Below are 13,768 nucleotides of genomic sequence, written 5' to 3' on the forward strand. Positions count from 1 at the left end.
CTGGGTTTGATTCTGCACTCTCCCACCTGCAGCCAGCTGTGTGACCTTGGGTTCGCCAGGCTGCTGATAAAGCTGTTCTGACTGAGCAGTAATATCAGGGCACTCTCAGCCCCACCTCCCTCACAGGGGGACTGTTGTGGGGAGAGGAAGGGAAGGTGATTGGAAACTGCATTGAGATCCATTCAGGCAGTGAAATGATGATGATGTTATCCGTTCAGTAGCATCCAACTCTTTGAGATTCTATAGGAAAGTCTTCGCCATGACCCCCTGTCTCTGACTGCTTCTTTCAGTTGGTTCATGGTCATTGCTAGAATCATAGAATCATAGAGTTGGAAGGGGCCATACAGGCCTTCTAGTTCAACCCCCTGCTCAATGCAGGATCAGCCCAAAGCATCCTAAAGCATCCAAGAAAAGTGTGTATCCAACCTTTGCTTGAAGAGGGGAGTGAGGGGAGCTCACCACCTCCTTAGGAAGCCTCTTCCACTGCTGAACTACTCTGACCTTTAAAATTTTTTTCCTGGTATCTAGCCTATATCGTTGTACTTGTAGTTTAAACCCATTACTGCGTGTTTCCTCTGCAGCCAATGGGAACAGCATCCTGCCCTCCTCCAAATGACAACCTTTCAGATTCCTTAAAGATGGCTATCATGTCCCCTTTCAACCTCCTTTTCTCCAGGCTGAGCATTCCCAAGTCCCTCAACCTATCTTCATAGGGCTTGGTCCCTTGGCCTCAGATCATCCTCGTCGCTCTCCTCTGTACCCTTTCAATTTTATCTACATCCTTCTTGAAGTGAGGCCTCCAGAACTGCACACAGTACTCCAGGTGTGGTCTGACCAGTGCCGTATACAATGGGACTATGACATCTTGTGATTTTGATGTGATGCCCATGTTGATACTGTCCAAAATGGCATTCGCCTTTTTTACTGCTGCATCACACTGCCTGCTCATGTTTAGTTTACAATCCACAAGTACCCCAAGGTCTCATTTACACACAGTGTTACCTAGAAGCGTATTCCCCATCCAGTAGGTATGCTTTCCATTTTTCTGACCCAGATGCAGAACTTTACACTTATCTTTATTAAATTGCATCTTGTTCTCATTTGCCCATTTTTCCATTGTGTTCAGATCTCGTTGAACTCTGTCTGTATCTTCTGGAGTATTTGCCAGTCCTCCCAATTTGATGTCATCTGCAAACTTGATGAGTAGTCCCTCCACCCCCTCATCTAGATCATTAATAAATATGTTAAAAAGTACGGGACCGAGCACCGAGCCCTGAGGTACCCCACTACTCACCTCCCTCCAGTCTGATGAAACACCATTGACAACAACTCTTTGAGTGCGGTTCTTTAATCAATTCCCTATCCACCTAACTATCTGAAAATTCAGATTGCAGTTCTTCAATATATCCATCAGAACATTGGGGAACCTTATCAAAAGCTTTACTAAAATCCAAATAAACGGCATCAACCGAATTTCCATGATCTAGCAAACCTGTTACTTGGTCAAAAAAGGAAACCAGGTTGGTCTGACAGGACCTCTTGGAGACAAATCCATGCTGACTTCCTTGGATCACCAAATTGTCCTCCAGATGTTTGTAGATTGCTCCCTTTAATATCTGCTCCATTATCTTACCCACAACAGAGGTCAGGCTGGTCTGTAGTTTCCCGGGTCATCCTTCCTCCCTTTTTTGAAGATCGGAATAACGTTTGCTCTCTTCCAGTCCTCCGGGACATCTCCAGTCCTTAAAGAGGTCCCGAAGATGATGGACAAGGGTTGTGCAAGTTCTCTGGAAAGTTCTTTGAGCACTCTCGGGTGCATTTCATCCGGCCCAAGGGATTTGAACTCATCCAGTGGAGCTAAATGCCTCTCGACAACCTCTCTGTCCATGTCAACCTGCCACCCAGACACTATCTCTTGGCTACTGCCATCTCTAGATGTGCCTAAACCTAAACCCTTTGACCTGTGGGAAAAAAAAACAGATGTAAAATAGGCAGAGCCTTTCTGCTTTCTCTGCATCCTCCGTTAGAGTTTGTCCATCCGATCCCTGTATCGGCTTTGATCGTGTCGAGCCAGCGGATCCTTTGGCTACCACGTTCCCTTTTGCCGCTGACCATGCCAAGCATTAATGCTTTTTATAATGAGTCTGATTGCATGATGTGTCCAAAGTAAGTGAGCTTTAGCCGTAATATCTTGCCTTCTAATGACATAGTTGGCTTGCTCCTCTCTAAAACTTGTTGGTAACTTTGCGGCATTCGTCTCCAACACCAGCAGTGAAAAGCAGGGCATACAAACCAACCCTTCTCCTTCTATATATTTAAAGTACAAAACAGGTAAACCAACAAAGAAACTCCAGAAAGACACATAAAGAACTCCAAACAAACAGGAGAGCAGCCCAGCAGGTTCTCCTTCTTCTCCTGACTTGTGCTGGTTTCCTCCCTGGAAAAGAGCCTAATGCTGGCAGCGACTGAGGGCCAAGGAAGAAGGGGATGACAGAGACTGAGATGGCTGGATGGAGTCACTGAAGCAGTAGGTGCAAACTTAAATGGACTCCGGGGAATGGTAGAGGACAGGAAGGCCTGGAGGATCATTGTCCATGGGGTTGTGATGGGTTGGATACAACTTCTTACCTAACAACAACAACCCTCTTCCTACGAGGGAAGGAGGCACCATCCATTCTACCCACATCCCTTGCCTGCATGTGTGTGGGGGGCACTGAAGTTACAATTGCCTTCAAGGACCCTGACACTTGGTTCCTCAGGACCAAGTTTCCGTCCCCGGCTCGGATCTATTTTGCCCCTCAGTCCTTGCAAACCGGCCGCTTTCTGCATCCTTTGGGCAGTCAAACTGGTTTAGGTGGCCGTCGACTGAGAGGCAGGGGCTCATGGGAATTGTAGTCCATGGACACCTGGAGGGCCACAGTTTGACTACCCCTGCTTTGGGCAAACCGAGATTCCCTCTCAGTCGATGGCCACCTAAAGCAACCCAATTTTAAGGATTTAAGGTGCCCTCAACAAGCCGCAAGGAAGCATTCGCACATACATCCTCCTCACCTACCATTTTATATATATATCAAATATAGTGATATATATATATATATACAGTATTTGCTGGCGTATAAGACTACTTTCCCCCCCTGAAAAACATGCCTCCAAGTGGGGGGGTCGTCCTATACGCTGGGTGCACTTCAGTTGGGATAGACATAGCTGCCCATAGTGGCCCATAGTACTGTAATGTAATGTAGCAAACTCTGTATTTTGAGTGGAAATGTTGGGGGGTCGTCTTATACGCCCAGTCGTCTTATACGCCGGCAGATATATAGTGACATTTGATAGTCTGAGGGGGAGCGCTTGCCCTCGAAAGCTCACGCCTTGAATAAACCTTCGTTTATTCTTAAAGGTGCTCCTGGACTGTCATTATGTTGCCTTTATTCAGCGCACAACCTTCACAACCCTCGTGGCTTTCCCCGGTCCCCAAGCCGCGGTTTGCAAAGGGGTGGGGTGGGGGAGGGGCGGGCGCTTTGTTTTGCCTTAGAGGCGGCGGCGGCGGCGGCGGCGGGAGGGAGGAGGAGGAGGAGGAGGAGGCGGCAGCCGCGCGCCGACGTCACGCCCGCCCCTGCCAGTCCCCCTCGCGGCGCCTACGCAGGCGCTGACGTCACGCCCTCCCCGCCCTTCCTCCCTTCCTTCCTTCCTTCCGCGCGGTTTGTAACCCCCCCCCTCCCGCCGGGGATTCTCCTGCCTGTCCTGACGTCACTGCCCCCCTCCGGCCCCGCCCCTCGCTCGCTCGGCCCCGCCCGCCATGTTCGCCGGAGGAGGGGAGGCCGGCGTCGCGCGGAGGAGCTGTCCCCGCCTGCCGGGAAGCCGCCGCCGCCGCCGCCTCACGGAGCGCCGCGCGCCATGAACCGGGGCGGCCGCCGCCGCTGCTGCTGCTGCTGAGTTGGGCGCCGGGGCCGGCCGGCCAGCCTCCCTCCCTCCCTCCGTCCGCCCCGCTCTCCTCTGCGTCCCCTCGGCCGGGGGGGGACGAGCATGAGAGGCTGCCCCGTCCCTGTCCGCCGCGGCGCCGCCTGGGCGAGGGCGAGGAGGAGGAGAGGAGGCGGCGGCGGAGGAGCAGGAGCAGGAGGGCCGGCGGCGGCGGCAGGAGCAGCCCCGCCGCCACCACCACCACCACGACGACGACGACAGCGGCGGCCGCGCCATGGTGCCCTTCGCGCCGCCGGAGGGCGTGGAGGAGCCTCAGCCTGAGCCCGAAGCGGAGCCTTCCTGCCCTCCGCCGCCGCCCCCAGACGACGGCCTCATGGAGGTCTCCGGAGGAGGAGGGGGAGAGGTGAGAGAGAGAGGCGGGAAGCCTGAGGGGGGGGGGGAGAGGAGACGGGGGGGGGCAAAGGACTTCTCGCCCCCGGCCTGCTTCCCCAGGGCTCTTCTCTCGCAAAAGTCTTCGGGCAGACCCCCCCCCCCCGCTTCAGGTGATATCACCCCCCGGTTTTCTGCCCTGGAGAACTTCGCCTGCCTCCTCCCCCCCCCCCCGATCCCAGGCGGATCTTGCCCCCCCCCCCCCATGTCTGGCTGCCCCTGAGAAAACTGCCCTTTTCCGCTTTTTAAAAGGCCTCGTTGTTTCTGCAAGCATCCCCCCCCCCCCCCAAGGCAGCGCTTTCTGTGACTTCTCCACTATTCCTTTACGGCACGTTAAAGCCAGAGTCCAGGAGCACCTTTAAGACCAACTAAGATTTCTTCAAGGCGTGAGCTTTCGAGGGCAAGCCTAGTCTCATAGTCCGAGGAAGAGGGCTTGCCCTCGAAAGCTCACGCCCTGAATGGATCTTGGTTGGTCTTAAAAGTGCTCCTGGACTCTGGTTTTTATTGTGCTCCTTCAGACCAACCTGGCTGCCCATTTGAATCTGTCTTGATGGCACGTTGTAGGTTCTCTCCTCTTGAGTTTCTGCTGCTTGTTGTTTTTAGCTTACCTGAAGGGACCTGGCCCATGCCCTTCACGGGACTCTTGCCTTCAGACCCTTCCAGTTCGTTCCTGGTGATATCATCTCTTCCTTGTCCTGAATTCACAGCTGGCTCTCTGCTCTACCTAGCTCAGGCTGCTTTCTCTTGTTAGCAGTTTGGGGCATGGAGGGTGAGCTGTGGAGGGCTCATTCATTCTCGTTTCTGTCCATTGCAGTTTCTCTAGCCCTCCAGTTATTCGCCATCCTAGGAATGCTAGTTCTTTTAAAAATTATTTCTGCTTAAGTGTCTAGGGCTTTGGGACCATGTTTATAGGGCTTTGGCTTCTTCTGTTTTTGGGATCGGATAGGCTCCCAAAAAAGTCACCGCCCTCTAATCTGTGCCATTACCCTTGCTACGACAGAGCCCGTGATGCACATGTTTGCACCTGGCCTCTCAAACAGCAGTAGTTTGCAACAGCATAAAGTACAGTATTTGCTGGCGTATAAGACTACTTTCCCCCCCTGAAAAACATGCCTCCAAGTGGGGGGGGGGGTCGTCTTATACGCCGGGTGCACTTCAGTTGGGATAGACATAGCTGCCCATAGTACTGTATTTTGAGTGGAAATGTTGGGAGGGGGGGGGCGTCTTATACGCCCAGTCGTCTTATACGCCAGCAAATACAGTATTTCTTTTGTGCATTGTCCACATTGCCAGATGCAGTTGGGGGTGGGGTGACCTGGAGCTTCTCCCCCTTACTTTGGAGTGTTTTTGTTCATTATTGTGGTTGGAGGGTTTGGGTACATCTGATATCCCAAAACCTGAAAGTTAATAGTTTTTCCATCTCAAACATTCTGCCAGCCTTTCATGACTTTCAAGTGTCAGCAGCAAAGGTATCCCTCTGCTGCTGCACTTTGTCCTTGAGTTGTGTCTTATAATTTTAGCCTTAAGGACTTGCAAATTCCAATCATATTTCGTTTATCAGGGCTGTGAGAGTGATGCAGGCATTCCATTGTAAAAATACAAGGTGTGGTGTCAACTGTTTCGACTAGGGAATAAAAATACTTGCTGTGTAAACTTTATGAGGAGCTAGTGATGACCCTTTCCAAAGTCCCCTGTTTTCCAGAAATATCCAGCTACTAATACCGCTCCCCAACTCTGATAAGATTTAGAAGACCTTTGCATTGCTTAAAAGACTAAATATTCCTTAAAATCCAGACATTTGATTGTCCTACAATAATTCAGTTCTTTATCTTTGTAAGTAACCTGCACCTTGGGCCTCATTTTGTCCTTGGAGGATCTGACAACTTCTGTGGCTACTGTTTCCAGGCCAAGGAGAAGCTGTCAAACCTCTTGCCCTCTCAAGGGCTCATTTATTATGGAAAACAACTTGTACATGATTAAGAGTCAGCAAAGTGTTGTTCAGATGAATGGTGCCCAATGAAGTGTGTATGAGAGAGTTTGTGTTTGAATGAAGCTGATATGCCCAACTTCTGTATGTTTGTTAGCATTGCCAGAATGTTAGGAAATTCTGTGTGATACTGGGGCCTGGTATGTCCACTGGATACTTGTTCCAGCTTTGTGGGAATGTCTTTTGTTCTGTTTAGGTGGCTTAAATTCTAACAGTCTGGCTACTCTGTTTTTCCTGTCCCAGACATGACCAGAGGCTTCATTAAGTAAACATACTACATGCATCAATTAGTGACATTTGCAGCAAGGTCAGATAGAATCTTTGAAAAAGATGCTCAACACTTTCAGGACAAAAATAAGCAACGACCTCAGGGAAAATGTATTTAACTATTGGTGAATTCTTTTGGCACCTTCCTAATCCTGGAATGGTTATTGCTGGAAACAGAGAATTGTACAAGTTTTAAAATTCACACTGTGCAAGTAATCATATTCTAGCCTTGAGTGCTACCTAATATTTAAGTATTTTATGCTATAATAATATAAATGAGGTCAGACTTTGCAGTAGATGGTAGGCGTCCAAAGTTTCCGGGCAAAAATCCAATAATAATAATAATAATAATAATAATAATAATAATAAAAAGCGAAGTATTGCATATATGCCTTTAATACTAATTAACATGCTATGTTAATGAAAGATTTAATCTAAATATGGTTTTGGAAAACTGAACAGGCTTGTCTGTGGTTGTAGTGCAAGTTTTTGTTAGATACTGGCACTTTCCTATAGATGGGACTTTCTTGTAACTTAGAATGTTATACTGGATTAGAAATATTGAATATATACGCGAAAAAAATTCCCATGGGGTTCATTGGAATTTAGTTCCCAAGTGAATGTGCATATGATTGAACTTAATGGGATTTAAGTAGTCTTGGTACACTGGATTGTAACCTTCCTATGTTTGTATGTCCATAGAGTGCTGTTCTTAAGCACTGTAATTACTAGGCATTTCTCCATTATAGCTGTATGCACTTCTGAAATATTTCAGCAATTGAATACTTAATCATGCTCTCTCTGCCCTGGTAATTTAGAAAAATACTGTAATAAAATTACATCATTGGTTATCTAAATAAAAACATTCAGTTGCCTCTGGAGTGCTGAAAATTGGTGTTTATATTTGAGACGTTAAAATATAACCGCTGGCAAAAATCCTTAATTTTAGCTTTCTTCTAAAGACCATCTGTGAAAAATGGCAGGTTCATTTTTGCTAAATTTGACAGAGTTACTTAAGCTAATAGGCCTGCAACAATTCCAACAGGTGTGCAACAATTCTAACAGTAGTTACTACTCTGGAACCTGTAGTCATAGGCATGTTTACTTAAGAGTAAACCTCATTGAATCTCGAATCTCTGTCTTTGCTTCCAAGAAAGGCAAAAAGATCTGGAATGGGGAAATAACTTTGGACCATCTCCTTCTGTCAATGAAGCTGATTGGAAGGTTTTGAAAAGCGAAATAAGAACCAAGCATGTAGCCTCTTTACTTGCTAGCTTTGCCAGTTTGGTGTAGTGGTTAGGAGTGCGGACTTCTAATCTGGCATGCCAGGTTCGATTCTGCACTCCCCCACATGCAACCAGCTGGGTGACCTTGGGCTCGCCACGGCACTGATAAAACTGTTCTGACCAAGCAGTAATATCAGGGCTCTCTCAACCTCACCCGCGTCACATGGTGTCTGTTTTGGGGAGAGGAAAGGGAAGGCGACTGTAAGCTGCTTTGAGCCTCCTTCAGGTAGGGAAAAGCGGCATATAAGAACCACTGGGCCAGCAATCTGCTCTCCTTGTGCGCTTGGTCTCCAAGTGAAGCACGGGATAATGCCGGCTTATTTCCATAACTTGGCAAATCCCCTCCATCGCAGAGTGTTTTCACTTGCTCGGCTTAACGCCTTTCCATCTAAAGTATTACAAGGAAGATTTGCCAAGATCCCCTTCGAAAACAGACTATGCACCTGTGAATCAAGTTCTCCTGACACCATCCAACATATCCTACTGGATTGTCCCTTGTTCACTGAACAGAGAAGGCATATCATACCTCTCATACCAAAACGGAGAAACCATTCAAGAGACCTGATTTGCCAATTTTTACTGAGTGATAAGGATGCCGACGTCACTTTTATTACGGCTGAATTTCTGTCCTCAGTTTTTAAATTTAAACTGTCTGACGTATCCTGACTAACTTTGTTTATCCTGCTTATTTGCTTTATGCCAATAAAGGTATTGTATTGTATTGTATGCAGAGCCCCCTTCAAGGATCGCTGCCTTGTTGTGGCAAGGGGGCTTGCGTAGTTCAGTGAAGCTATGAGCTATACCGTGCAGGGCCACCCAAGACGGACAGGTCATAGCTGAGAGCTCTGACAAAAGGTGATCCACTGGAGAAGGAAATGGCAAACCACTCCAGTATCTTTGCCATGAAAACTCTATGGACAGTTCCAATAGGCATAACGATATGACGCTGGAAGATGAGCCCCTCAGGTCGGAAGGTGTCCAATATGCTACTGGGGATGAGCAGACGGCTAGTACGAGTAGCGCCAGAATGAATGAAGCGACTGGGCCAAAGCCGAAAGGACGCTCAGTTGTGGAAGTAACTGGTGGCGAAAAGACAGTCCGATGCTGTAAAGATTTTTATTCCATAGGAACCTGGAACGTCAGATCCATGAATCAAGGTAAGCTGGACGTGGTCAAACAAGAAATGAGAAGACTGAACATCGACATTTTAGGAATCAGTGAACTAAAATGGACAGGAATGGGTGAATTTAATTCAGATGACCATCAGGTATACTACTGTGGACAAGAATCTCGCAGAAGAAATGGAGTAGCCTTCATAATCAATAAGAGAGTAGGAAAAGCAGTCTTGGGATACAATCTCCAAAATGACAGAATGATCTCAGTTCGAATCCAAGGCAAACCATTCAACATCACAGTGATCCAGGTCTATGCCCCAACCACTGCTGCTGAAGAGGATGAAGTTGATCAGTTCTATGAAGCCCTACAACACCTTCTAGAAGCAACGCCAAAAAATGATGTACTTATCATCATGGGGGATTGGAATGCTAAAGTAGGAAGCCAAAAGATAACCGGGATAACAGGCAAGTTTGGCCTTGGAGTACAAAATGAAGCAGGGCACAGGCTGGTAGAATTTTGTCAAGAGAATACAATGGTCATAGCAAACACTCTTTTCCAACAACCCAAGAGACGACTCTACACATGGACATCACCAGACGGTCAACACAGAAATCAGATTGACTATGTGCTCTGCAGCCAAAGATGGAAAAGTTCTATCCAGTCAATAAAAACAAGACCAGGAGCTGATTGTGGTTCAGATCATGAGCTTCTTGTTGCAAAATTTAGGCTTAAATTGAAGAAAGTAGGGAAAAGCACTAGGCCACTCAGGTATGAACTAAATCATATCCCCAACGAATACACAGTAGAGGTGACAAATAGATTTAAGGAATTAGATCTGATAGACAGAGTGCCTGAAGAACTATGGATGGAGGTTCGCAACATTGTACAAGAGGTAGCAACTAAAACCATCCCAAAGAAAAAGAAATGCAAGAAATCAAAATGGCTGTCTGAGGAAGCTTTACAAATAGCTAAGGAGAGAAGGGAAGTGAAAGGCAAGGGAGAAAGAGAAAGATACACCCAATTGAATGCAGAATTCCAGAGAAAAGCTAGAAGAGATAAGAATGCCTTCTTAAATGAACAGTGCAAACAAATAGAAGAAAACAATAGAATGGGGAGGACCAGAGATCTTTTCAAGAAAATTGGAGATATGAAGAGAACGTTTCATGCAAAGATGGGTATAATAAGGGACCAAAATGGTAGGGACCTCACAGAAGCAGAAGAGATTAAACAAAGGTGGCAAAATTATACAGAAGAACTATACAAGAGTGAGCTTAACATCCCTGATGACCACAATGAGGTAGTTACTGACCTGGAGCCAGACATCCTGGAATGTGAAGTCAAATGGGCCTTAGGAACTCTGAGCAACAATAAAGCTAGTGGTGGTGACAGCATTCCAGTTGAACTATTCAAAATCTTAAAGGACGATGCAGTAAAAGTGCTACACTCAATATGCCAGCAAATTTGGAAAACTCAACAATGGCCACAGGATTGGAAAAGGTCAGTTTACATTCCAATCCCAAAGAAGGGCAATGCCAAAGAATGTTCAAACTACCGCACCATTGCACTAATTTCTCATGCTAGCAAAGTTATGCTCAAAATCCTACAAGCTAGGCTCCAGCAATATGTGGACCGAGAACTTCCAGAAGTACAGGCAGGATTTCGAAGAGGCAGAGGAACTAGAGATCAAATTGCCAACATACGCTGGATCATGGAGAAAGCTAGGGAGTACCAGAAGAATGTCTACTTCTGCTTCATTGACTATGCTAAAGCCTTTGATTGTGTGGAGCACAACAAATTGTGGCAAGTTCTTAAAGAGATGGGAATACCAGAGCATCTTATTTGTCTCTTGAGAAATTTATATGCAGGTCAAGAAGCAACAGTGAGAACTGAACATGGAATCACTAACTGGTTCAAAATTGAGAAAGGAGTTCGGCAAGGCTGTATACTGTCGCCTTGCCTATTTAACTTGTATGCAGAGCACATCATGAGAAATGCGGGATTAGAGGAGTCACAAATTGGGATCAAGATTGCAGGGAGAAATATCAACAACCTCAGATATGCAGATGATACCACTCTAATGGCAGAAAGTGAAGAGGAACTAAAGAGCCTGTTGATGCGGGTGAAGGAGGAGAGTACAAAAGTTGGCTTGAAACTCAACATCAAGAAAACGAAGATCATGGCATCCGGCCCTCTCAATTCATGGCAAATAGATGGGGAAGAAATGGAGATAGTGACAGATTTTATTTTCCTGGGCTCCAAGATCACTGCAGATGGGGACTGTAGCAAAGAAATTAAAAGACGCTTGCTCCTGGGGAGGAAAGCTATGGCAAATCTAGACAGCATCCTAAAAAGCAGAGACATCACCCTGCCAACAAAAGTGCGTTTAGTCAAGGCTATGGTATTCCCAGTTGCAATGTATGGCTGCGAAAGTTGGACCATAAGGAAGGCCGAGCGTCAAAGAATTGAGGCTTTTGAACTCTGGTGCTTGAGAAGACTCTTGCGAGTCCCTTGGACTGCAAGGCGAACAAACCGATCAGTCCTAGAGGAGATCAACCCTGACTGCTCTTTAGAAGGCCAGATCCTGAAGATGAAACTCAAATACTTTGGCCACCTCATGAGAAGGAAGGACTCCCTGGAGAAGAGCCTAATGCTGGGAGCGATCGAGGGCAAAAGAAGAAGGGGACGACAGAGAATGAGGTGGCTGGATGGAGTCACTGAAGCAGTAGGTGCAAACTTAAATGGACTCCGGGGAATAGTAGAGGACAGGAAGGCCTGGAGGATCATTGTCCATGGGGTCGCGATGGGTCGGACACGACTTCGCACATAACAACAACAACATTGTATTGTATAAGAACCAACTTTTCTTCTTCTTCTTGCCTCTGTGCGATCTGTATCTTACTTGGAGAACTATTGATGGTAAACTATTGGACCCAGACGTTTTTTTAGCACATTAATGCTATACAGACTGTTTCTGGTTTCCTGCTTCATCTTCATTATCCTCCTTTGTACATTTGCTGTTTGAAAGGCATTAATTGCTAATGACATAAATTTTATTCTAAGGCTAAGCATATTGAATCTGTTAGATAATTTACACTAAAGCATCAGCTATATGAAGCTTCTGTACAGGAGTTTTGAAGTTTCTTGTCAGTGTTAAAGTTCATGTCAGTCTTCTAAAGATTATTGCTTCTGGCTTAGATTGAAGTATAAATTCAATTTATATGTTTTAGGCATTAACATCATACACTGAACTATTCTCCAGGTTCTGTCTACTTTTAAAAGGAATGGGAATGTTTTGAAATTAGTTAGAATCATAGAGTTGGAAGGAATCTCCAGGGTCATCTAGTGCAGCGGTCCCCAAGCTTTGTGTGGTCAGGGACCGCCTCCGGGGTGAGGGGAGAGCCGACGGCCTGGGTGCCGCGCAGCAGTTACTCACAAACACGCATGCGCAGCTGCCGCGCATGCACATTTTCACCACCAGGTAATTGAGGGGAACCCCCATATTCAGAGGGCCTAATCCTCTGAATCCCATAGCCAGAAGGTAACATCAGGGAAAGGTGTCAGCCCTGTTGTTAATTCAGGGGAACTGGTTGGCTGCTGTTTAAGATGGGATGCTGGACTACTGATTGGATCCAGCAGAGCGCCTCTTATGTTCTGAAGTTTCACCTAAAGTTTTCAGTGCCTACTCAAACACAGCCCAACAAGCAAATGCCTTTGACCAGGAGTAGTCAACCTGTGGTCCTCCAGATGTCCATGGACTACAATTCCCATGAGCCCCTGCCAGCAAACAATGGCAGGGGTTCATGGGAATTGTAGTCCATGGACATCTGGAGGACCACAGGTTGACTACCCCTGCCTTTGACTGCAAATGATAAGTTATGATAAGTAATTATTATCTGAGATTGAACATTCTCTTGTTTACTTTTTTGTTACTGATTTGAAATGTTTTAAATCCTTTTTAAATTTTCCTTTTGTATTGTAATGGCCTATGGCTACATGCAATAAAATCTGATTTGACTTGACAGATGATAAGTTCAGTATATGGGTGCTGTTCTATGGACTGTTCATCCTTTAGACATTTGCATTGCTATTTCGTGAAGGTAGCCTTTTAAATGAAGAGCTGTTATTATTATTAAATGACTATTTGTGCAGGTGTTTTAGACCTAGCATCAGTGTTGTAGATTGTCAGGTCCAGCAATCATTCTTTTAAATCGTTCTCATTCTTTCTTTTTGAAAAATTTTTAAAATGGGAAATGCTTTGTTAATTGTTTGAAGTTCACAAGGAAATCAAATGTTAAAATAACATAGTGGCCTGAAATGAATTTATTCAGGCACAACAAAAGGGATGTTTACTTAGGACAATACTGTTGGATTCAGAGACAGCAAATATTGTCATGAATATGAATTGAACCTTGTTGCTCCTATAGCTTTGCCAGTTCAATGCCTCCTTTGTATGTGTTCTCATTGTTGAAATGATGTGGGAGAAGAGAACATCCTTAGACTATCAACTTGGTTCCTGTATTGTGAGGTAGTTGAAATCAACTTTAGCTGCTTTTATAGTTGGTTTTTCCTTTGATATTTTTTTTTAAATCTGCTTTTTTTCTTCTAAGTTGCCATTGCACTAAATATAGAATGCGATTTTGGCTAATATCCCAATCAAAGGAGTTGTACTTCTCTTAGTGTGGTATGTGTATGTGTGCGCATGCAGGAGGGTTGCTAGGAGCCTTTCATTATGTTCGGCATTATCTAGGGCAATTGCTAATAGTAG

The 13,768-nt window shown here is 45.9% G+C and overlaps 1 protein-coding gene across 2 annotated transcripts in view; it reads left to right on the forward strand.

Moving 5' to 3' along the window:
- Positions 1-3,766: 3,766 nt before the first annotated feature.
- RPS6KA6 (ribosomal protein S6 kinase A6) overlaps positions 3,767-13,768 on the forward strand; it is a 47,563-nt gene continuing 37,561 nt past the window's right edge. Inside the window, exon 1 of one of the 2 annotated variants that reach the window (XM_077308920.1) lies at positions 3,767-4,321. In XM_077308920.1, coding sequence (XP_077165035.1) covers positions 4,193-4,321 — 129 coding nt within the window. In that variant the 5' untranslated portion in view covers positions 3,767-4,192. The remainder of the gene's footprint in view (positions 4,322-13,768) is intronic. The other variant, XM_077308922.1, reaches the window with a different exon arrangement.

This window comes from Paroedura picta, chromosome 13, assembly GCF_049243985.1.
Source record: "Paroedura picta isolate Pp20150507F chromosome 13, Ppicta_v3.0, whole genome shotgun sequence".
Classification (NCBI taxonomy): domain Eukaryota; kingdom Metazoa; phylum Chordata; class Lepidosauria; order Squamata; family Gekkonidae; genus Paroedura; species Paroedura picta.